This window comes from Sinohyriopsis cumingii, chromosome 5 (assembly GCF_028554795.1).
Source record: "Sinohyriopsis cumingii isolate HCF-2022 chromosome 5, ASM2855479v2, whole genome shotgun sequence".
NCBI lineage: Eukaryota > Metazoa > Mollusca > Bivalvia > Unionida > Unionidae > Sinohyriopsis > Sinohyriopsis cumingii.
Genome location: NC_142965.1, coordinates 80,493,463 through 80,518,447, shown reverse-complemented (window position 1 = coordinate 80,518,447; position 24,985 = coordinate 80,493,463). Strand labels below are relative to the sequence as shown.

General features: G+C 35.7%; 1 protein-coding gene across 1 annotated transcript in view; it reads right to left on the bottom strand.

Annotated features, from left to right (window-relative positions):
* Positions 1–1,092: 1,092 nt before the first annotated feature.
* The window catches only part of LOC149799584 (uncharacterized), a 30,990-nt gene continuing 7,097 nt past the window's right edge, over positions 1,093–24,985 (bottom strand). Inside the window, exons 3-5 of the mRNA XM_089958929.1 lie at positions 20,548–23,415; positions 6,606–6,837; positions 1,093–5,601 (exon numbers count right to left, since the gene is read on the bottom strand). Coding sequence (XP_089815055.1) covers positions 5,064–5,601; positions 6,606–6,837; positions 20,548–23,415 — 3,638 coding nt within the window. The 3' untranslated portion in view covers positions 1,093–5,063. The remainder of the gene's footprint in view (positions 5,602–6,605; positions 6,838–20,547; positions 23,416–24,985) is intronic.

Sequence of the window (24,985 nt, the reverse complement as noted above, 5' to 3'; positions counted from 1 at the left end):
TTTTCGTTGTTTCTTTTATGAAGGAGATACAGAATCTGTTACTTAATATACATGAAACGATTGGCAGCTTTTAATATTTTGGACCTGAATAATAACATTATTTGATTTGACAAGTAGATATAAGCTGAAACAATGAAATGAAATATTCAGGAGCTTATTAGGAAACAAACAAAAAAATAAACAAATAAAACATAAACAAAACAAAAACAAACAAACAATAACAACAACAACAAAAACAAATAAAACAAGAATCCCTTGAAAGGACTGTCGCTCTAATGTCCTGAAAGAAATTATCAAGAATGACTGTTGTATGTTGATACATTCTCTCATATTCTTCAGCTATTAGATTTTAAAAATTTGCCACTGCGGCCGTCATAATTGCTTAAAGATCGGCACATATTTGCGGTCATATCGGCACCAGTTTCACTCAAAACCAGCCATGTGTAATAATAGCCTTCTGGTGAAAACTTCATGTCGATAGGAATTTCTGTTGAGGAGGAATATCAGCACTCTTTAAAGATGGATGTAATTGTAACCATACTGGATGTCCGATTGGCAAAAGTTTCATTTAGTACCAACCAGACATCATAAAAACTCTTCTGGTGAATGCCCAATGTTCATATGAGTTTCCATCTTGGGGGAGTAATGTTAAGATTTTCAAGTTATTGGATGTCAGCTCAGCACAAATTTTCTACGCGACATGTACATACCCCTTAGAATCTAAAATACCTTTAACATACTTGCGAAAAACAGAAAGAAATGATCCGTATTTCTCGAATGCGAGACGTTACGGGTTCGAACGCCGGCCGAGTCATACCAAAGACTTATAAAAATGGTACCATCAGCTGCCTCGCATGGCATTCAGCATTAAGAGGTTAGTGTTAGGACTCGTCGAAGTGGTGTCAGGATAATGTGATAGGGTGGAACACGATGCCACATGTCTGCGGCATAATGCTCCAGTGCCAGGCATCACTATAAACTGCCACACTGCAGACATCATAGCGATGTGACTGAAATTGTTAAAGCTACGTTAAAATTCTAAAAACACACAGCACACATTTACTCACATGAAAGCAGAAAAAAGAGAATGAATAATTTGTATAATTGCCTTTACTCTTGAAAACTTTACAACTGATCAAAAAAGCCACATTAATACATTTTACATATATTCTGATATTATAATTTACACAATAATTCATCAGAACTCAATGACCTAAAGAGGAGCATGACAAAAATATGCTTCATAATTCTTATAGGAGATTTAGATGAATTTTGTAAAGCTTGTAATAACTAACATCATCATACACATTTGAAAGAATATAAGATCTTCTCAAGTTGTTGTACACTGGACATCAAACAAAACAAAACTGATATTCATCTTCAAGTTCTAGGCAGCCAGATTCAAGCCCTTAGCTTTAAGAATGGAACGAAGGGACAACATTAGTTGTATATCGCTTTTTCATTCAAAGAATGTGTGTATACAGTTATAGTATGGTGATCTCGTCAGTTTTTAAGTTATAACTTTGGGACAACCTACGGTATCACCCTCTGCATCCACGAATTACCCAGGGGTCGTATTTAAACCCATACTCGGCATGAGATTGCACATAGGACAGTCATCATACAGACACAGGCAAGCACGCACCCAAACACGCACGCACACCCTCCCACACAATAAACAGACACACGTCCCCATGACGTTATGCATGTAAAGAAAGACGGCGCATGGCACTGTGAAACTTTGGCTGTACCACAGAGATTCGGCCGAGTCAACAAAAACTGTATTCGTCCTACTGTAACTTCCGAATTCGTGGTTTATTGAATGCTTTGCTGTGTATGTTGAAATGAAATACAAACTTTAAATATTGTGGTGGTTGCTTGCACAGTTGCCACTGTGATTTCGACGCCCATGCGAAGAGTCATGATTTGTCCATAAACAGAATTATCTTGATGGGAAATATGTCGTACACTTTAGTAGTAATAAGCACGCATATGATATGAAATCACTAATATACATATATTGTTTATGTACAGGAATTTTAAAACTAGTAAATAATACTGATGAAGGTCCAACATAACGGACACGAAAAGTAGGGACTGTTATGCTGATTCCATCGAGATTTTATGAAACCTTTATAAACGTATAGGGGTAAATATATTGAATATTTTAAATATTTTGGCATACCAAGCAAAGATCCAGAGAGAAATGGATAAGATTTTTCTTATGATGTCTCTTTACACATTCACCGCCGCAAGCAACAAACAAGCTATGAACGGTCATCGCTGTCATCTACACCATCCGGCTCCGATGTTAACATCACTGACAATATGCGGAAGATTTATTTATTTAATAATAATAATAATAATAATAATAATAATAATAATAATAATATTGTCATTATTATTATTATTATTATTATTATTATTATTATATTGTCATTATTATTATTATTATTATTATTATTATTATCATCTGAGGATTTGGTTCAGAATCAACCAGTCTTACATGTAGTTGTCAAATAATAGAATGCTAAAACTGCGACTGAATCAATGTATGTACAAATAATACTCTTACTTACTACAGTGTCTGCAACACGCATGTACAAATAATACTCTTACTTACTACAGTGTTTGACACGCATGTACAAATAATACTCTTTCTTACTACAGTGTCTGACACGCATGTGCAAATACTACTCTTACTTGCTACAGTGTCGGCAACACGCATGTACAAATAATACTCTTACTTACTACAGTGTCTGCAACACGCATGTACTAATAATACTCTTACTTACTAGTGTCTGCAACACGCATGTACAAATAATACTCTTACCTACTACAGTGTTTGACACGCATGTACAAATAATACTCTTTCTTACTACAGTGTATGCAACACGCATGTACAAATAATACTCTTACTACAGTGTTTGACACGCATGTACAAATAATACTTTCTTACTACAGTGTCTGACACACGCATGTGCAAATAATACTCTTACTTACTACAGTGTCTGACACACGCATGTGTAAATAATACTCTTACTTATTATATGCACATTTTTTTCTCCATCAACTTCACATTGTCAGAATCGTTCAGTATTTTACGATATTGAACTCGAGCGCACTTCATATTGCACTCATAAAGGAACTACTTTCTATTATAAACAAACAATGGACGCAGACACTAGCACTTTTGATTTGTAAACAAATAGAAAGTAGTGTGTCAGTAGGCGATTTACGTTTTGGTTTCTGAATGAACTAAAGCAGATGTTTCGTGGACTGCCAAATACCAGCTGCTTTGCTACTTTCCACGTTAACTTTTTTGATACAATGTTTCGAATTTAGGCAGGCGGTTGACGCCAGATTTAAAATTTCTGGGTACCTACAAATAACATGCAAGTGACAAGACATAAGCTGTCTTCTTTAGCTGATAATAAGAATGGCAAAAAATATACTTACAGTTTTACATCCTAAATTTCCTCAAAATGTATTTTCTTAGCTCTGCAAATCCGAATTACATAAGGAATGTCATGGGTTCTCAAGCCTGATTACACAATTCGAAATTGTACTATAATTTCGACTATATTCCAAGTGCAATTACATCCTCCTTACTGCACTCAAAATGAAATGAACATTATATTCCATAGCGTCTTTTTGATAATTGCAATTGAAAAGACTTCATTTTTTTAACCATATTATGATTTCAAATATTCAATGACAGAACAGAAACACACTTACAGATGTCAACACGGTGCTGTCACCGCTGAAATCCAATCAATAATCACGAAATTTCGTAGAAACGACAAAAAAAAAATCAAAAAAATTCTATTAATTCCAGATCAAATGGAATAGTTGTTGCAAATGCGCATTCATTCACAATATGACTCCAAATTTCAATTTTAAGTAGATCAAAACGCCATTTTTTTCTTTCTGAAGTTTTGTTTTGCGCGCGACTATTTTCAAATTTATCTGGGCGGAGTTATGTGTGCAATAATAATGTTGTTGTTGTATAATGATGAATCTGCGCTTGTGTATTTAGTTTGGAAGACGTCATACATTCAGTACTTTCTTTCGTGTAGTGTATTTTTGTTTACGTAATTAAGCCTTAGGTAGAATAAGAAAATGAGCATATAATAAAACGGTTACTGCATTTGTATGGGAAAATATGAACTCGTTTTGTCGGATGGATATACTGCACTCCCAATCCGAAAAACTAGTTCATATTTTCCCATACACATGCAGCAACCTATAATTACTACAGTGTCTGACACACGCATGTATAAATAATACTCTTACTTACTACAGTGTCTGACACACGCATATACAAATAATACTCTTACTTACTACAGTGTCTTACACACGCATATTGTGACCCTTATATTGCATATTTAAATACATTGTTTCAATTTATCTAAACCAGCTCAGATGTTGCATCATGATTCCTTAAACCGTTGTGCACGTCTGAGGACGACCTAAAGATATATTATAAGGTGTGATGTTTCTATCTTAAACGGTGTAGAACAGTATGCCTATCATTACGAACGCACATAATCTCACCTTTTCTGCAAAGAGCGCACAGAAAATACAGAAAGAATATCGTGTATATTGTACAGGTTGTAATTTTTCTTAGTTTTCAAAATTAGTGCAATATACAGTCATTACGATTAATATCACATTTCAATTTCACGCTGAGATCAATGTGACTATTACTCCGACCACAGGCAAATTTTTATCTACACATTCACACAACGAATATATACATGGAAAAGAAGCTGACCGTGAAGTTATCAGTTACATGTAGCATGTCTATGTATATCGAAAATTAAACTCCAGATAACTTTATGATAATGTTAAGAGCATGATCTTTCAAGTTTACTTACATGCATGTAGAAATAAAACATCTTAAAGCGTTTCAAAAATGGACAAACAACTGCTAATGGATATATATAAAGGCCAACCTAGAGACCTGGATGATGACTATCACCGCTTCATTCTTTATCAATAGTCAAAGCTGCCACAGTAAATGATAAATGAAACCAAGATTGAGGCAATCGCCACAATTTTCAATCAACCTCAGAAATGTCGTTTGTTTCCATTCTCAGCACATTATCCCTATCAAACATTTGTTCGAAAGAGAAAGGCTTCCGGCGGCCAGAAATCCCAAAATATTTTCCAGATACAGATAAAGCGTCTATGGATGCATTTATTGATCCATTACTCCAGTGCCCACTGGTCTTTGGTTTTGCGCTTAGAATACTACCGTCTGTGGCTTCAGCTGTTAATTTCGACTTTGTCTTTTCCATGTCTGTTTCCGTGTCGACAATCCCTACCTTTTGTATGTTCACTGTTTTATGTTGGGGCTGTTTGATCATCGGGGTAGCATCGAGGTTATTTGTTATTCCTGACTGCAGATTACTGTGGGCGCAGTTATCTTCTTCAGATGAAGATTGGTGGTCTAACAATGTGGCTTGCATTCTAGGGGGCGTACTTACTTCAGATGCGCGAATATTAAGAGAATTGACAGACGTAGAAGACATTGGTGATTTACTACCTTGGGTTTCCTGCTTCCTTGTTTTCTCTTCATCAGACGAACTAGAAGAACTAATAATAATAATAATAATAATAATAATAATTATACAAAAAATGTAAAATATTCTTAACACTTTAATAGACTGCGGCTTGATGGGAGCTAAAATTAATTATGGTCTTTCTTTTATCTCTCCTTTTGAACTAAGTCATGTAGAGCATTTACCACTAATGTATTTTAAAATTTTAGTCTTATTTACCAGTATTTTATAATTTCAATCAAAGTAACATTCTGATGTATATATTCAGGGAAGGAATAACACCAGGTTATTTGAGATCATCTCATATTCTTCTGATTTCGTCTGCAAAACTTTTAGATGAACATCTGCTTCAATAATATTCTCTAAACAAATGTATTCATCTCACTACAGTTTAAAAGTACCTGAATGAGGTTTTCTGCATACGATTTCCTCTTCATCAATAACAAGAAATGATGAGCATGGGTAAGAGGTGGAAAAAAGAAGCAAGTGAATATATACATACCATAATGTATCTTACAACAATCATTAAAAGATGAATATGGAACTTGATATGAACATCAATGTGTAATCACGCTGTCAAACGTGTATTTCAGGTGTGTTTTCAGTGGTGTCAGCAAAGGCATAACTCACTATCAGTTACTGTTTAGCCATTTGTTTTAATAATTTTGTTTTAATGTGATAATCTGTTTGACCAACCAAAGTGTCATTAAGCATGTAAACGTAGTCACTAGAATGTGACACAATGGTGACGACGCATGGATACATCAGTCAATGAAAATGCATGAAATTCATGAAATGTATGAATTTATCATATATTTTCATTGTGTGAAAAAGGGCAAATTATGATTATTTTTTTTAAAGCGTGTATAATTATATATTTTAAAAGAAACACTGAAAGTGAAATTCCGCTTGCTTTGACATAAGAATAAGAAGAACATTTTGTTCAAAACAGCAAAGACTCATTTGGTCATGTTGCTAAATATTTCTCATTTTCTTTATTATATGTGGATTTGGAATCCAATCATGATGAATACATACCTGTCATCAGATGAACTCCAATCTTGCCTAGTCCGTCTTCGCGAGTTCCTATAGGTAATCACCTTTGAATTGGCGCCAAATTGTACATTTTTACTTCCCCAGATGTTTGTTATGTTCTTCACCATTCTGTCTGCAGAATTCAGCTCTTCTTCTGCATCGTAGCCATGGTAATGACGGTTAATAATTCTCTTTCCACTGAACTCGTCTTCATCTCTAGGATCGTTTTGTTTTGCTTGAAAGATATAACAAAATTAGCGACTGATTAACCCTGTCTCATACAACTTCCGTGGATATACACATGCACAACATCGAACATTAGAGCGTATACTAGGTATACTTAATAAGAAGTCATTCAGTAACACCCCGTGTTGATACGACAATCCGTTCCGAATCTAAGACTTTTACGATGGTCGATAAAGCGGCCATATTAGACAAATGATCGGCACTTTGTCATTTCGGACCAACTAAACATCATGAGAACTCTTTTACTTAAAAGGTGCGATGACCATTCATTCAGGATGAGTAGTGATAACAAAATTTTGAAGATGACTCCTGTGGCGACCGCACTGGAAGTACGAGCGGCACCATTTTCATTTAGAACCAAGCAGATCAAGGGATGAATATGTGGTGTATGGAGTTTAGAAGGAGAAGCGATAACAAACTTGTGCTAACAACTGACAGCTGACCATACCATAAGCTCATCTAGGTTATGTCCATTAGGCCTCAGACCACAATTACCCCACCCAACCCCCTTTAAGATTAATCAGAATCGGACATATATTCCAAACAAATAATGACTTACTTGATACAGTTGCTTGTTTTAATACTTTTGAGAAGGTTGACATCAAATCTTAAAAAATTGAAAATAAAGCTGCATTTCCTTGTTGCTTCAAGAAAACTGTAGGATGTTAAATGTATGTGTTTTACGAACCAAGCAGACGCGTTTTGGTTACTTTCTCAACATAAAGTTGTTTACATTAGTAATACACAAAAAAGTTTGATACAACCTTGTAAAGTATGATACGACAATGTAAGTTTTATTGAATCTATGGAACAACGTTTTGTTAATGTTTAGCAAAAAGCGATAGAGATCTATTAGTTATTATAAAAGTGATAGTGTTGAACGCTTATAAATGAAACAGAAGGAAAATTAATGTCGGTCTGATGCCAATGAGTTAACAAGGCCAAGTTAGTTTTTCCGATCCTATGTTTATCACCGACTCCAGGTTACCATTTGCTTCCGAAAGACCGTACCGCAAACAGTGATTTTGTTCTTATATTTCCTCCGTCTGATATACCAGCCAGAGGATAGGCAGATCTTGAACCGGAACATTCTAAATGTATCTGTACTAAATGTACTCTCCAAAACCGGATATGGCTCAAAATAGCAATTAGAACATCCAAACATTAAAGATGGTAATTTTACCAAGGATTTTCAACATTCGTAGATAAATTACTATCAATATGACAATTGTACGAGTTCAGGGGACCCAATTTTTACATTTAGGATAAAAAAAATACATGTCAAACCTTCTAGATATTAAAGATCTTTTAAATATGACAGATGTAATCTCTGGTCAAGCGAGCTTTAACAATCAGGATAAACCTACACTAAAAGATTTTTCTATTTTCTTTAATAAAGAGAAAACTTTATCTTTGTAAATCTGGCAATTTTAACACCGGCGTTGGTGACTTTTGCAACAGTGTTTTCACCGTTGTAATACGTAGATTAACAAAAACAACTCGCCCAACATTTACTGGTTTTACTTATTTTTAATCAAGAAACTTTCAATGCTGACCAAAACTTGACATTGTTCATGCTCCTTATGGATTTGATAATCCCGGTGACATTTGCCTTTGATGTCTTTGAAACTACTAAGGATGTGACGAAGACACATGCTTCTCTTGAACAAAAATAAATCGAAAGAAGGCACCGAGCTCTCTTTATTAACAAAGACCTATGGAAGGGTATACATCGAAAATCTCAACATCTACATAAATACCTAAGAACGAAAACATCCGAAACTGGAACAACTAATAGAAATAAAAGTAGTTTGTGACAAGACTCAGACAAGAGACCTTAACAGTCTACTTTATAGAACTGTGTTCAGATGTTGTAAAGAGTAAGGATTTTGGTCCACCAGAACCTTTCTCTGGGAAAACAAAAGTGTTACGTAACAAAAATATTATTTTAGAACCAAATGATGCGATTAATTCTGATATGGTTTTTGTGGAAACAAAATGTGCACAGCAATCTTTGAAAATGTTGATAAAGACAAAGAAATAACTATGAACGTAATTGCGAACACCCAACTATGCAAGCTGTCCGAAAAAAGTTTTTCTAAATAAAACAGGAATATTACCAAATGAAGTTCAGTTCTCCCATGTCAATAAAGACTTTGTGGTACAATTCAGAAGAAAAAGAATAAAAAAAACATCTCTAATGATAGGATTGCAAAAGCAACTGGAACTGGCCTCATCTCATCTAAATTTTTAAAGCATGGAACTTAATGGCTAACTTGCCGTATGTATGTATGTATGTAGGTAGGTAGGTAGGTAGGTAGGTATGTATGTATGTATGCATGTATGTATGTATGTATGTATGTAAGTAGGCATGCATGCCGGTGGTTTAACAGCACATCAGTAAAATCCTGGCCAAATATGATGAGTAGGTATAGACATCCCAAAAAGGCATACAAAACAAAGATTGTACAAGTGATTCATAAATTTCCTTACGTTCCATATTTTATTCATATGTTCATGTTTTCATTGTATCTATTATACTAACATTATTTTCTTTGTGAAATCACATTTGTTATTAAGTAAATGTGTGCCATATTTATAAATATAAATATTTCTGGTATAATTACATGTGCATGCACCTTGGACTTTTGTATACAAATTCGTTATTTGTGTGAACTGCATACAATTGTCGTAGGTTTCCATTTGTATACAATGTACATTGTTAACTCTATCATCTGATCTCTTCACATTTTCATGTCAGTATGTATTGTTAGATTGGAAATTACTTCTTGAACTTTTTGGCATGAAATTTGGCTGTTTTATATTACTTCTGACGTATGAATTAAAAAAAGAAACTAATAACAACTAAACCTTAACGTTAATTATTTTTTTATTATTATAAACGGTGAATAGCCCCTACGAGCTGACATATTTCTTGTTAACTATCGAGTACTGACTTTAGGCAAAAAATTGTATTGTCTATTGTCTCTGTTTATTACTATACAAAATATCCTATTCATAGTTGGGATACGCAAGGACGCGTACCACTTTACCTATTATGATCAATGTACAAGGTGCATTTCTACCGAATGGATACCGCCAATTAATTTTAAATTTACAAAGACCCATATCCCTGAATCCCTGACTGATAAATTTGTCTCAGTAAAGAGAGGTTTATTATGATGGTTGTTATCAAGACAGATATGGGTACAGATAATTATCTTTGGACAGGTAGGTAAAGTCTGGCATACAATGCAAAATTTTGGGTTAGGTTCACATATATAACCGCTTGAAAATCACATTAATAAAGCACAGATATAAGGCGGGGTCCTTTGGTAATTCAACCATCACTAGCTATCAACAAGCTCGCTTTTTTGTTATCGTTTTATTTGTATTATCCTTCGGATTTATGAGGGTCTCTCCTTGGAAGATATCATGAAATCACAAATATTTAGGAAATCTCATAGTTTTTAAACTGTGGTAAGATCATATTTTTTTTAAAAAAAAAAGATAAGAAGGAAACAAAATCAACAATATATTTTCTTTCGCATTTAACTGAGAGACAACATGGAAGAGCCACTGATGCTGCAAAGAAATGGATGTTAACTATTTTATGATAAAGTTGTTGTATATAACTCAATCATGTCTAAATATTGAGTGCAGTGCCTCATGAAAACTCGTACTGGAAGTTCAACTGGTGTTTAAACGCGTAATGGTCAAGCTGCAATCACTGGAACTCGTATTTGATGTGAAGGAAATATATTCACGTTTGTAGGTGGACGGCAATCTAGGCCGTCTCACTTCTATAGACGCACAGAATCTAAACACATCTCGTCAGCCGTGGTGTCGCTACTGCATCAACAAAGTTACCCGGGACACAATGGAGTAAATCCCCTGGTGAAAAAAAAAACATATCTGGCTCCCTCCAAGACATATATACAATTACGGTGGGCCTGAAACACGACTAGATATACAACTTTATTTGAACAACCAACCAAACCCTGAAGAAGCACTTGTGAATCTTGCCGATGCATGTTTGCTGCCGACATAATCTTGCGTACCAAACATCAAACGATATAAGTGCGTGTCACCATGCTGACGTAGATCTCATCCATGACTTGAATGCGATTGCTGAAAGCCTTACACTCGTAGAAAGAATCACCAGATAGATCATCAAAGAAGGTATAAAGAATAAGATGGGTCTGGGAGGTTCTACCGCCTGTGGACAAAGTTCACTCATTGGAGGTACAATAAATAGGTATAATAAACATGAATACAAAAAGCATAGTTTCCGATCTACTACAGTCGTCGCGAGTACTGGAAAGGTGATGCTGCCGTTGAAATGTTAACAAGCGCAGCAAATGTCGCTAATGGGACTGCTCGAGCATGGTTGGCTAAGCAAGAAATGTGGGTATGGTTCCTACCTGCGTCGAGGAAGAGTTCTCCTGGTTGCTTTGATGTGAAAACACCAAACGAAATTCATCAGGCTGTTCTTTTGTTTCATCGACATGTTTGTGTACGTGAACTACAGGGTCGTTCCCGAATACGCAAGTAACACTTAAAGGTTGTGGTTGTTGCCGGAAGATGCTAAAAAGCAAATACGTTGTCGTCATAAGATTCAGCAAGTGTGGCAGATGCAATTCAATGTATATATGCAACTCAATATATACTAACATGTGTATCCAAGTAAAGAAGTTATCGGAACTGTTGCTGCACTGTTAACAAATCGACGGGTACGGGCTAGTGTTGGACAAAAGCCATTTAACTACACACTTGCAAAACTGTTATTCGGACAGCAATACGTGCAAGAATTGTTGGCGAGATCTCGGGGTGTTAGAACTGGGGGGGAGGGATTAGCCCCCAGGCGTGATCTCTCGAATGGGTATGTTACTTCCATCAGTCGTACAAGTACTAAAAAAGAAACAACAAGCGAAATTAGATTAAATACCGCTGATGCGATTCGGAAAAAGAATGTCATATTCACATATTTGTATGCACCAGGGGAGCCGGAAGGCGAGCAACGTCGTGATACTGACCCGGTATGGTCCACTGATATATTTCCAGTTTAGGAACGGATTGATTTTTCCAGAACAACTTAAACGTTATCATTTTGTCAACTGATAGTTCGGTTCTTGAAGAAAAAAGAACAGGAGACCGCTCTGCTGTCCAACCGCGGGTGGCAAAGCCGAGTGGATTTCGTCCACCAAGCATCGGATCTGTGCGAGAAGAATTGCAAGTCATTTCAGCGGATACAGAACACCACCAAAGTCTATTTTAATGCACTAAAATATCAATGCACAAGTACATCAGTGCGTATGTTCAAAGTGGACTAGCACACCAACATCAATCGTAAGTTGATTAACATTCGCATCGTGCTCCATCGTGGAATTTCCATCGCTTGGTATCAGACAATGACAAACTCTTTGTGATGAAACGATAAACACCTAAACGATGTTTCTTTAACCGAATAAGATCTGAAGCGTGTGCGAAATCGCGTCGCTCGCATAAAGATTCCACACATATATCGTGCCGGAGATCCTTTTAAACAATTACACGTGCAATTCATTTTGCTCTCTTTTTGTTTTCATAGGTGTGTGATCTAACCACGAAAATGTACATTTCGGGACCACTTATTGCTCGACAGACGTACCCGATTCCTCATCTTTGAAACTGCCAAGATTTGAATTGTTGCTACTGAAAAACAGATGCTTTTTCGGTTATTCGCTGTCATGAAACTCGTTTATTTTTTATGCTGATGCAGGTATTATTTCAGTTGTTAACTGTCAATGATGTCCTTACAACCTGCTGTGATTGATCTGGCGAATGCTGCTGTACAACTGAATGTAGCTCATTTGTGAGTCCTAATTATTCACGTATATCAGTTATTTAACTACGGCTTAGTATTCGTATCCCACGGCCTCGCTAAAGTTGCCTTGGTTGAACTGCAGACGGCATATTAGCATTGTTCCTTTACCTCCATTAGAAATTGCAATCGGTTCAATTATGCCTATTATTTCATCGACTTTTGTATCTTTTACATCAACGTTGTCGGGTGTTTCCTCAACGTTGTTGGGTATTTCTACAACAGTTGTGTTAGCGAATATTCGCCATGGCGCACGATAATACTCGAGAACTGACCGGCATGGTCGAGCCTTTACTCCGATGTCGTTCTAAAGAGCACCTAGACCAACATGTAACGCTAGCGAATGAGATTTACAGTATTCCGAATTACGTGTTCTTTCCAACGCACACAGCATTATCATTACCATTGGAATGAATGCATTGTAATGCCATTGACCACTGAAGTTTATATATATATATATATATATATATATATATATATATATATATATATATATATATATATATATATATATATATATATATATGGAAACGTGTCTTATTGACTATTCTTCCAGTCGCTGCCATTTTACATTTTATCTTTTCCTTTCTATACGGTGATATGGCATTAAAGATGAGGTCTTAATCCAAATGACAGAAATGTTAAATTAAGCGATGTGCCAAGTTTGTGTGCTATAGTAATAGGAAATTGAAAATCGGGCTTTTATAAATAGGTTTGTTCGTTTTAAAATCTTTGTAAATTCGCTTGTAAACTTAATTAAAATATCTTACAACATCAGGTAAAATTGACTCCAATGACCCCTCAATGAGTACAGCATCAACTTGAATATGACATGACTTATTACAATTGTTTTCAACAATGTCTAGTGTCTAGAAGTGTTTGTAAATTTCCTCGATAGCTTTTGCTTCATTGTTATTCATTGTTTTTGGCATTAGCTTCTGAAAACTACTAGTGCTGCTTCGTTTCTGTATGCTGTATTTCATTTCATAAATTGTCATATTAATAATGAAAGTATTTATTTAATTGATTTGCTCGTTCTCACATTCACTGCTATTATATTCGCTAATTACGTCATCATAGGTGTATTCACTTGTTTCGTTATCGGTACTAAGTGGTATGGTCAACACCAGCGACGTCATTTTCCACTGCACAATATCAAATGACATAGCAGGGATTTTGCTCTTTATATTTGTCAGGTTTACATCGTTGTTGTTGTTACATGATAATTCCTAAGCTGATTACTTCATCAGTATGCCCCGGATTCGTATTTTAAAAATTATGCCTGTTTTGAGCTTCTTTGTCACATCTGTATAATGCATTTTAGCGAAATAGCTATTTACTCTTACCTGTAACGTTACATACACCTCACTCCTCTGATATATTGATGCCAGATTAGATACGACCATACATTCGTTCAAATACTATACGCATTAATACGTATTAAATATGCTCTGCCAATATCAAATATTCTCGCACTTGTTCTGCCACAGAGAAGGTAATATCAGCGGAATATTTTGCACACTGCAGTGGCATTCAATAAAATGATTCCTGCAGATGTATAATTAGAATCAATAATATAGGCCTGAGTACGGCAACTAGTATAATAACTTAACTTACGCCCACGAAGAGACGGCTCACTAAGAGTTTTCATAAACTTGCTCCAGTCACATACGCAAGCATGAGTTAGGAAACATCAAGGGATCTAGAAGACTTTACCTTTTAACAGTACCAAAAATCCAAAAGACCTATAATGATCTTTCAATTGGCATTAATGTTATTCTTACCAAAACAGCTTTCATTTCCAATATATGTTTTGCAATATTAGTCAAGATGTCAAAAATAATAACAATAAGATGATGATAATATGATGATGATGGTGGTGGTGACGATGATGAAAATTAACAACAACAATAATAACGATAATATAATAATGAAGATGGTTTTGTGGTAGTGATGTTGATACGATTATTATTATTATTATTATTAGTAGTAGTAGTAGTAGAAGTAGTAGTAGTTTTTCACCAATATTTAGTAAGTTCTAATTGGATGCCCTTATGAATTTCTAGACTGGTAATGGGAAATATTAAATATACGTGCTGATTTACAGCCTCTATTATGTAAGTGTGTGTGATTTTATCAAGGAATGCATGACAATCAATGATACACAATATCCACTAGATACATCTGCTTGAGTTTAAAAATTATTTAACGGCGTGTGATTACATATGCTCGGCTATATATTTCCATTAGACCCATAATCCTGAAAAGTTTTCGAAATTCGGCGTTTTCTGTTGTGTGTGGCGTTTGTCTTGTTTGTCCGTTTTCGTAAGTCTGCCTTTGACAAAGACTCAGTGAGAGTCAATAGCTTTTAGGCTTTTAAAAAAGTTGCTTTGCACTGTCATCTTGGTCAATTCTTGACACACAGAATCCATAGATGGACCCGTTGCAACTGATTGGACCATTAGCCACCACATAATCTGCATTCTCTCTCGATCGATCGATCGATCGACAGATCGAGAGAGAGATAGAAATGATGAATATGTCAAAAAATGTCCTCATTTCCTCACTTGATTTTTTTGTTTGTTTATGAACATTTGTTTTTAAGACCTTGTATGAGAGGACATTAATTGCAATTTACTTTAAACATAAGACATTTGAAGTGTGACCTATTTCGTGCCGTCTTGTGTTTTGACGCAGCATCATAAATTACACGTCCTCAAGAGATCCCATCTTTGAATGAGGCCTTGACCGTAAAATCTCTTTACGCTACTCCACAATGATAAATGTGTAAAATCCTATCAGTAATTGTTGTGAATTGAAACAAAGATCGATCCCAGGCAAATAGCTCCATTTAACTAATTATCTTTTTCTCCAATCAGTAGAATCCTTACTAACTACTCCGACGGGGCAAATAAACTTCCTGCCAGAACAGGCACTCCGTCAGCTATTGAGCACGTAATAGCAACGTGACTAACGATGGACAACTAACTGCTTACGTGCTTTGTTATAAAGCTTGTTGTGGAGTCGTCATTGTTGATCTTCACTGTTTTATCTTTGTTACTGCACCTAGTGCATATTTACACGAAAAACATACTTTTACCTTATTGTTCACAATCACTTCGGTGTCTCCTTTTTGTCTTATTTATATCAAAATATACTTTTTCTATCTGACGGTACAGTAGCAATTTTACTTTATTTTAGTTTGTTTTCATTGCCTTCTATAATTAACTGAACTATGGTATGTTTTAGCCGTTTTGACATATTTACCAAAATGAATTGGTAGATAGTGGTAAGAACGATAAAAACGGAAAAATGAAACCTTTCTCCGTGACTTCCTGCTTCTTTTATAATACAAGTCACGTGAGTCATGTATGTGCATTTACTAATTGCAAATTAAATATAAATTGTTCTTTTAAAATTTAACACTACGTTTCTTTAACTAAAGTCATTTCAGTCCTGATTATTGAATGATCTGCACCTTAACTGTCACCAAAAATCTTTCAGACGATAAGCATCTATCTTTATGGACTTTTACAATGGTGGCCTTTACTAAACTTGGGTCAAAATAAGAGCCCGTCGAATGGAATCGTCACAATCGAGGGACGTACGAATTTGTTTATCAATATGCATAGCTTTCATTATGACATCACAGCGCGCGACATTCAATCCGGATTATAATGGATCACACCTTAAGTTCATTTCGTCCAAAAATGTCTACGTACTTTAACATTGATTTTGCCGTATGTAGCTCTTATAGTGTCTAAACAATGACCTTCCAAAGTAATATGGATGAATACGAATCCAAATGAAGTAAATACCACTTAAATATATGTAAAATCAAATTCTAAAAAATGACACCCATTACTGAAAGAGTGGTATTGAATAATTCATGACCCGTGTGACTTATACTATAGTATTTGCACTTTAAGTAAAATTAAGTCATGTAGAATGCCAATAAGTTCTGCTGTTCCATAAACAAGTCATTCAAGAGATGAATGTTTTGCATATAGAGAGTATGGAAGAACATATGAAGCCCAATCCTTCTCTTCGCCAAGGACAGAGGGAAAACAGTTTTAAGGCAAGGTTTTCGAATAAAGCTTTACTCAAAAGTGCAGAAGGAGGTTTTGAATTTGTCCAAAGAACACAAAATATACTCCAGCTAAATATCAGTGAGCGAGATATCGGTCTCTGGAGTTCAATATGCCTGATGAGAGCAGTGTTATGACGGTCCGATTAAATGGACCACGTCTAGAGAACCTGGGAGTGTTTTGAAAGGGAAGCACTATAGCCCATAATGGTGAACATCGAACATACTCTCTCTTCGAAAAGTGAAGAACATTAGCAATATTAGCAGCTGTGTTCCCCCCCCCAAAAAAAAAAGGGGGGGGGGGGGCAAGGATCAATGAGCTACCTATGTGGGCATTGCGCTTTTGAGTTCTACAACATTCCAATCCTAATGGTATAATAATAATAATAATAATAATAATAATAATAATCATCATCATCATCATCATCATCGATTGACCAACATCCCCACTGACAAATAAATGTTTGAGTTAGATGATATAGTCGAATGATATAACACGCATAAGGTAGAGTGGGGCGATGAAACAAGTATTGGTATCAAAACTGAGCGTGTTTTAGAACACGAATTTTCTTTATCAATAAGCTTTGAGTCTCCCATCCAGTAGCATATCTAGTATCAAACGATAGAATATTGCGTAACTGATTTAGCTTATGTTCGTAGTTTTCTTTCCAATTTTTATCAGATCTGCTCGCTCTCTTTTCCCGACCGTGTCTTATGTTTTCTTTATGTCTCTCATTCCTACAACTGATTTCCTTTCTTTTTCATGTTGCGTCATCAAGATAACGCGATTGCAGCCAATCATCTTTTACTTATCACGCGAACATACCCATGCCACCTACAAAAAAACTAATCAGCATCGTCTTCTGTAGATGTACGTTAGACAGTTCTGCAACTTGTTAATGACACTATTCTACGTAATTTTGTCACACATTTTGGACAAATTTGAAGGCAAAGCGAAAAGTTAAGAAATATTTTACAAACAATCCTCTGGAACATAGTGGAAAAGTTATGTTTTTATATAGGGAAGATGTTTCAGAAGTTTGACATGCGAATTTGCCTCTTTCTTGATAAATTTCATCTGAAGTACTTGTGCCAATGGATAACATGAAGAATGTGTTTGGACGTTAATTGAGAGCTGTGTCTAACATTTATTGAACCTCTGATGCAGGATTCTTTTGGATACCAAAATCTCAACAGTCATATATATATATATATATATATATATATATATATATATATATATATATATATATATATATATATATATGTGATCTCAAATGGGTAATGACTTAATACTGAATTTATGAAATCAGTTGAATAATGTCAAGCTTTTGGAAGCCTTAATGGAAATAGTTTAGAGAGAAATATGAAAAAAGTTCGTTTATTCTGGCTCAAACGATGCACCTTTCCCTTGTTGCAGAGAACTATAGTCCAAGACACATGCTGAATTAAAATGCGCAGTTCTATAACCAGCAAACATAAAAAAGTAAATAAAAATTATAATTCTAAGAGCAACGTTTCCTTCAAATCAACGCAACATTTGATAAGAGACAACGTCATTTTTTTCAATCTCCAATGGAAACTCGTGTGTGATAGGTTATACGAGCCATGATTACAATGTTTCCACCTAAAGTATATTGAGTCCACTACTAAGCATTGCAGTTGTTGGATATTCATGTGAAGGGATGATTAATGGATGAAGAGATTCCAAATTTACTAGAATGTATTTGTGAACGGATATTTGCACTATTTAATTTGGAACAGTACAGTAGACATGCACAAATTTTATTTAGAGTCTGAACTGCATCATATAATAAGAAATATTGGTTCATGGAAGCCATTTTATCGTGTAAAAAGTATGTCGTTGGATACCTTTCTGTGAGCTGGGAGGCCGGCATACGTTCACATTCTTCTCTAAACAGAGTGGGTTATTTTACTACTATAAGTTAACATTTAAATCACGCTTGTCATAGGGTGGACACCATGATAAAGCCGCCATCACCACCATGTATCCATTGACCGTTAGCTTATGTTTTAATTGTAACGAGCCCTTGTGGAGTAAATTGGCCATTTTCCGAGGGACGTAACTTTTTTCAAATGCCCCTCGGGCAATCGGTTAAAACAAAATAGCCGCCGAAATGTTGATAGAGTAAAAACAAAAGTTCCAAAGGTGGGGTAAGGAAACTTCACACGATCGCGACCAATCTGATAAAGAATACTGCGCAAAAATTTATGGGTTTATTCGTACCTATCAGATTCTAATAAAGTGATATGCTAACATACTGACATATCAAAAATATGAAACGGAACACACTATATGTAAATTATGCCAACTATGTTATAAACTATGTAAAGAAATGGAAACGTTTGTCTCTTTAAATGCGCTTTATACAAATGACTTCAATTATCTTGGCTTTAAACTTAACTGTACTCCGTAATCCGTTGTAATTTATATTAACAACGCTTACAATCAAATATAGAGTAAAGGGAACAACCCTGCGGTTAGGCTGAAATAAACATATTGGCATATATTAACCTAAGTCAGTCAAACTGACATTTACTCACATAAATGGATCCTCGACCAATATATGTACTATTGATAGCAAATGTGTGAGGCATCACGCAGGTGCATACAGGCACACTGCATGCATGCCTGACATTTCGGTCTGATGTCCTTCACTTGGCTGATTGACATTACTTATAACACACAAAATGTATGTATACACTCAAAATCAGTGCTTTGTCTCCATGAATGATTGCTAAAGAAACTACGTTCAACTACCTGTTAAAAGAAATGTTATGCTAATGTATAGTGGACATTATCTCTTCAGTGGTGTTATAGGTCAATTCTGACGAAATTAGACACAAAGCTAAGACCATAATGTAGAGGGTTTCTAACAACCGCTGTCATGTTGCCTCTAATATAACAGGTGTGTGTGGTGCAGTATCTTAGACAAGCATACGGCACAAACCAAATGACGGCATGCCAACTAAAAAATATAGCATTACTCCCAGAGTTTCAGATACATCGTCAATCTCAAGGAGTAAGACAGCTAATGGTTCAACAAACATGAAATATGCAAAAACACAGATTAAAATGACATGAACTGATAAGCAGTCATAGCTACCCTTATATGGCAATCCTACAGAGATAATTTAGTCATATTTACCATTGAATAGAACCAAGAAAATCAATGATATTGCACCTGTAACTACTAAAAAGAATCAAATTCACGACTTCAGTGTTACAAAGCAGATGATTTTGATAAATGGGCATTCAGAACCCTCTCATTTGGATCATGTAACAAGAATCATTTAAGTAAAGAAAGATATAACAAAAGAATCACATGGCATTATGTTGGCCATTAATGCAAAAGCAGAAGTATTTTCCAGGAAATTATAAATATCATCATCTTTTTTCAATCTACAAAGAAATATAATCAAATCCGACACTGAATAATTCTTTCATAAAGACAAAAACCAACGAAAATTTAATAAATTAAATCAATTCAAAGCATATTTTAAGTCTGATATATACCATCAGCAAAAATCCTTTGAATTACAACTTTTGAATACTCGAACAGACCACTGATTATTCCACAATGAATCTTAAAAAGCAATTTAGGCCCTAAATAAATACATTATAAATAATGTCCCCCAAAAATGATAATATTAGCCAAAACTACTAGAAAAACAAAAAGAAACTTTAAAACAAACGTAATTTAAAATATGTGTTTAAAAAAACCTACTTTTTCTAGATGTATTGGCCAAGTCATGTGTTTTGGAAGAATTTATGTTCATCTGTTTTTTCATTGTTGTTTGGTGAAATGTTCCAGATTCGGGAGGTACTTTGTCTATCTCCAGGTCATCGTTGGACAGATTTGGGTTTATGTCAATCTCATCATTTTTTATGTTATTAAAAGGCTTAAAATTGAGCACAGACTGTTCTAGTCCTGTTGAGCGGTCAGAAGACTGTACTCTATCGTCTGATTTATAACCATATAAGGATACTGGTCCTGAACCATTAATCTGTGTGCTATGTTTGTTGACAGATGGACCGCTATTGGGCAAAAGCGTATATCTTCTGTCCGAGTCAAGTGGTATCATATTGGTATTATTTTCTGCTTGCCGTCCTATCATTTGATTTGACTGTACATTTCCAAGCGATGATTGCGGTTGGTCCAGTCTGACTGAGGGTGTATAAGTATAAAGCATTTGTGAAGGTATCTGCATTGATGGTGAACTTGATCTATTAAACAGTTGTTGATTGAGTTGACCATTCAGTAAAGAATGATTCTGTCTTTCCACGTTATCTTGTTTGCTATTTTCTATATGTTCTGATTGATGTCCTGTAGAATGAGTTGTTAGTGGATACTCATATAATGGCTCTTGTGTATGAAGATGGGATGATGGTATACTTACAGATGACATTTGGTGCATATTCATCTGCATCAAGGGTGTGTCTGAAGGATTAGCTTGTTGTTGGTATGCATGGATTTGTACTGATCTGCGTTGCTGGTATTGATCGGGAGGATATGACACTGGCGGCCGACTGAAATTGTCTTGAATTTGTGCTTGAGAGTTGCTGTTTATCATAAAAGAGGATCGTTGAGGTCTTTCAATCGGAGGATAAACCACTGAGGTCATATTTTGGTAACTCAGTTGCGTATTCCCGGGTGACAATGCAGCCTCGCCATTACGTTTCATACCTTGGGAAATGAACTGCGGCTGAGCATCAAATGGTATTGATTGTGACGAAAGAGACGCTGACTGAACAATGATGTTTCTTCCAGTATGCGAAACTCTGTTTTCTATACTGGAATCCAATCTTGCTGTCTGAAAAGGACCAATATTTGCCACATCAACTCCCATCCGATTGTATTCAGGTCCCGTGCTGTGATACGCTTTCATAAAAGAAGCCTTACTGTTTGGCTGACCCACGCATTGATTTGATGTGGTAAATTCTGGTACATATCTTCCCAGCTGAGATCTTTCTTGACCAGTATATCTTGTCATGGTTTCATGAAACACTGCATTTGAACCAGCGTTCTGAGAGGTTTGCTGGTAGGAAATGTTATTGTCAGACACCTGATCTCTGTCACAATAATGACCATCCCTGTCAGTTTTGTTCAGCTGTCCCGAAGATAATGGTGCAGACTGAACGAAAGACATTGTTGATTGTGGTCCAGTTGTCGAAACTTGTTGCTGGAAAGGAACGCAGTATGCATCTTGGGAGCGAATAGAAAACGCATCCACTGAAGCTTGTGGTAATGAATGTTGGCCAGTATTATGGTGTTGCATACCATAATTAGGTACTGTACTAATGTGAGGATGTAATTCTTTGCCACTTTTAAAAGATCCACTTTGTTCTAATGTCAGTTCTGGTATCACTGAAAGTTGTGGTCGTTGAGTTCGGGTCATATTCACTATCTGTGCACCACTTCCGTTACTCTGGTAAGGAACCTGTGCCAGTGGTACACTCTGGCGTACTATAAGTGGGGCCTGATGAAAGCCTGGGTTGACTGGTGTCCTTACACCATGTGAAGAATTTGTCCATGTTCCGTTCTGCGCGTTGAATAGATTTTCATACTGAGGCCTGATAACTTGTCTTGGAATTCTGGAATTAAAACTTGATATAAAGGATTCATTTGCATAGGCCTGTCCTTGATCTGATTTACGATGCTGCATCGATAATTCCCTATATCTGCTGGTCAAGTGTGCGTGGTTTTCTCTTTGCGTCCGATCGTGTAATGCCTGTGCCATTACAGAGATTATTTTCTGCCTCGTGTTTGGCGAATATCTGTCGTACCAGTTTATACCTATCACAGTTGTCAGACCTATTGGGGTTTTGTAATATCTTGCTCTTTCGGGTTGCGTGTGAACTGGCCTAAAGGCCCACTTTTGTGTGCTCTCCATCCTTCCAGCCAACACATCTGGTTCATTGTATCCCAGCCTAGTCAGGCCTATTATTTCATTGCAAAATAATTCCAAACGATTCGGGTTGAATTGTGGAGTCAAGTACACTAGGACCAAGCTTGATCGTCTGACTATGTCCTCAATACTCATTATTTGTGATGCTGGGAAAACTGTACTGTCAAAAAGCTCTAATCTCAAGCCTGAAAATCCCACAGTGGCCATCATATGTGTGAGTTCTTCCTTGAACAACTGCACTTCCGTGAAATCATTTTGATCATAAACTATGACAGCATCGTAAAACTGTTCCGTATCTCTCGCCACACCAAATCCTTGCATATAATTTCCAACGCAATTGCCTATCGGCGGAATTGAAGTTCGGCTGACAGACTGAACACGCTGATCATACTTCTGTCTTTGTTGGATCATATGTGGAGAACTATCAGAAATTGCGTTCAGCATAATTTGCTGATCTCCCTGGTTTTGTCCTAAAACTTCGTTTCCATAAGGCCATTGGCATCCGTGCAATCCAGTGTCACTAAATTCCGCTGACAGTCCTTTGACTGGAAATTTATGTATCTCAGAAGACTCGCTCTCTTTAGATCCTCTATCAAAGCTGATAGGAGCAAATGGATCATTTTCATCCGATGGCCCATGCTTGACTGGCTGACTAGCACTGTATTTAGTGTCAGATGGTCCGCATTCTAAAAGAGATGTAATTGCTATTATAAATAAAATGCAGGCTTCATCAGGTTAAGATCAAGAACTTAATGATTCGAAATTTAGGATGACAAAGTTTTCTTTCTCTCATTCCTACCTAACATAAAGATATCAAGATCCACTTACCGTAATGTCAGAAACTTAGATTGACGTTTACCATCGGAGAGAGTAATGCTTGTTATGTTTACTTAAGAGTATCTATATCTTCAATTTCCCTCTTTCCCATTTCAGCTGGTCAGTTGTCTACAAATTTTACTATCATTGATATGTCCAGAGATATCGTCACTTGACACACACAACAATGAGCTACGCTCATTCTTTTACGGATTTTTACCCGTAGCTTGAAATGTTTATCTTCTTCGATAATGAATAATAAGTGCAAATTCATCAATGGTCTAGAAAGCATGTACTATGTAGCCTCATTTTCAAACCATGTTTACATATGCGTATTCGTGCGCCATGGCCGGATCACAACTTGATATATCAATGGTATGTGTATATTAAAATAGCTTTTTAGCAACACTTTAAATGATTTGTTATTTTACATGTTCTTGTCATTTTTATAGGATTAACGCCATTTTTCAGCACATCATAGGCTATACATGGCGTCCAGTATCACTGGTAGAGGAAGAATCCGGGAAAATCTCGTTAAGAACCACAGACACATGGGAAGCTACTGACATATTAGCCGAGACCGAGACTCGAACTCGGTACAGACAAGCGCTTCAGACCGCTCGGCCACTCGGGGTCCCTATTTTTAACGAATTGGTATCAGTAATCTCACTTTCTACACTGACACGACGAAATTCTATTCATACATGCCGTTGGTGTCATACAGTAAAATAAGAATATTCTCTGGGTAGTTTCATTATCTAGATTCATTACATTTCCGGGAAAACTAACATTTCAAATGCACATTATGTCACTGATTGCAGTATCAAAAATCTTTCAACACATTCTTAATGTCATAGTGTTATGTTTTGAATAGAACGTCAAGCTTTTCATGTCATTACACGTTCTTTTAACAAATCATCGTCCTCCTCCTCTTCCCTTTTCTTTGTTGTTGTTGTTATTATTATTATTATTATTATTAGTAGTAGTAGTAGTAGTAGTAGTAGTAGTAGTAGTAGTAGTAGTATCATTATTATTATTATTATTATTATTATTATTATTATTATTATTATTAAAATACATTACAAAAGCGGGGACAAATACTACTACTTTGACAAACTGAGTTAATAATTCTTGCTGCGACCATTACTACAATTATGGGCCTTTCTGCAAATTTCAATTTCTTTGGGAAAATAATAAAATAAAATAAAATGGAGACAAACAGTCATACATATAAATATATCGTTATAAAGGATATACAATATATCAATTTAAATTATACAATTTTATATAGTGCATTAGCATTAAGTCCATTAGGATACAGAGTATCTAACTTATGAATCCAATAAGTTTCTTTTATGAATCTATTCATGTCACCATGCACAATATCTATTGGCATGAAAGAAAAATCAAGTAGAGAGTGATTATTGGTGTTAAAGTGTG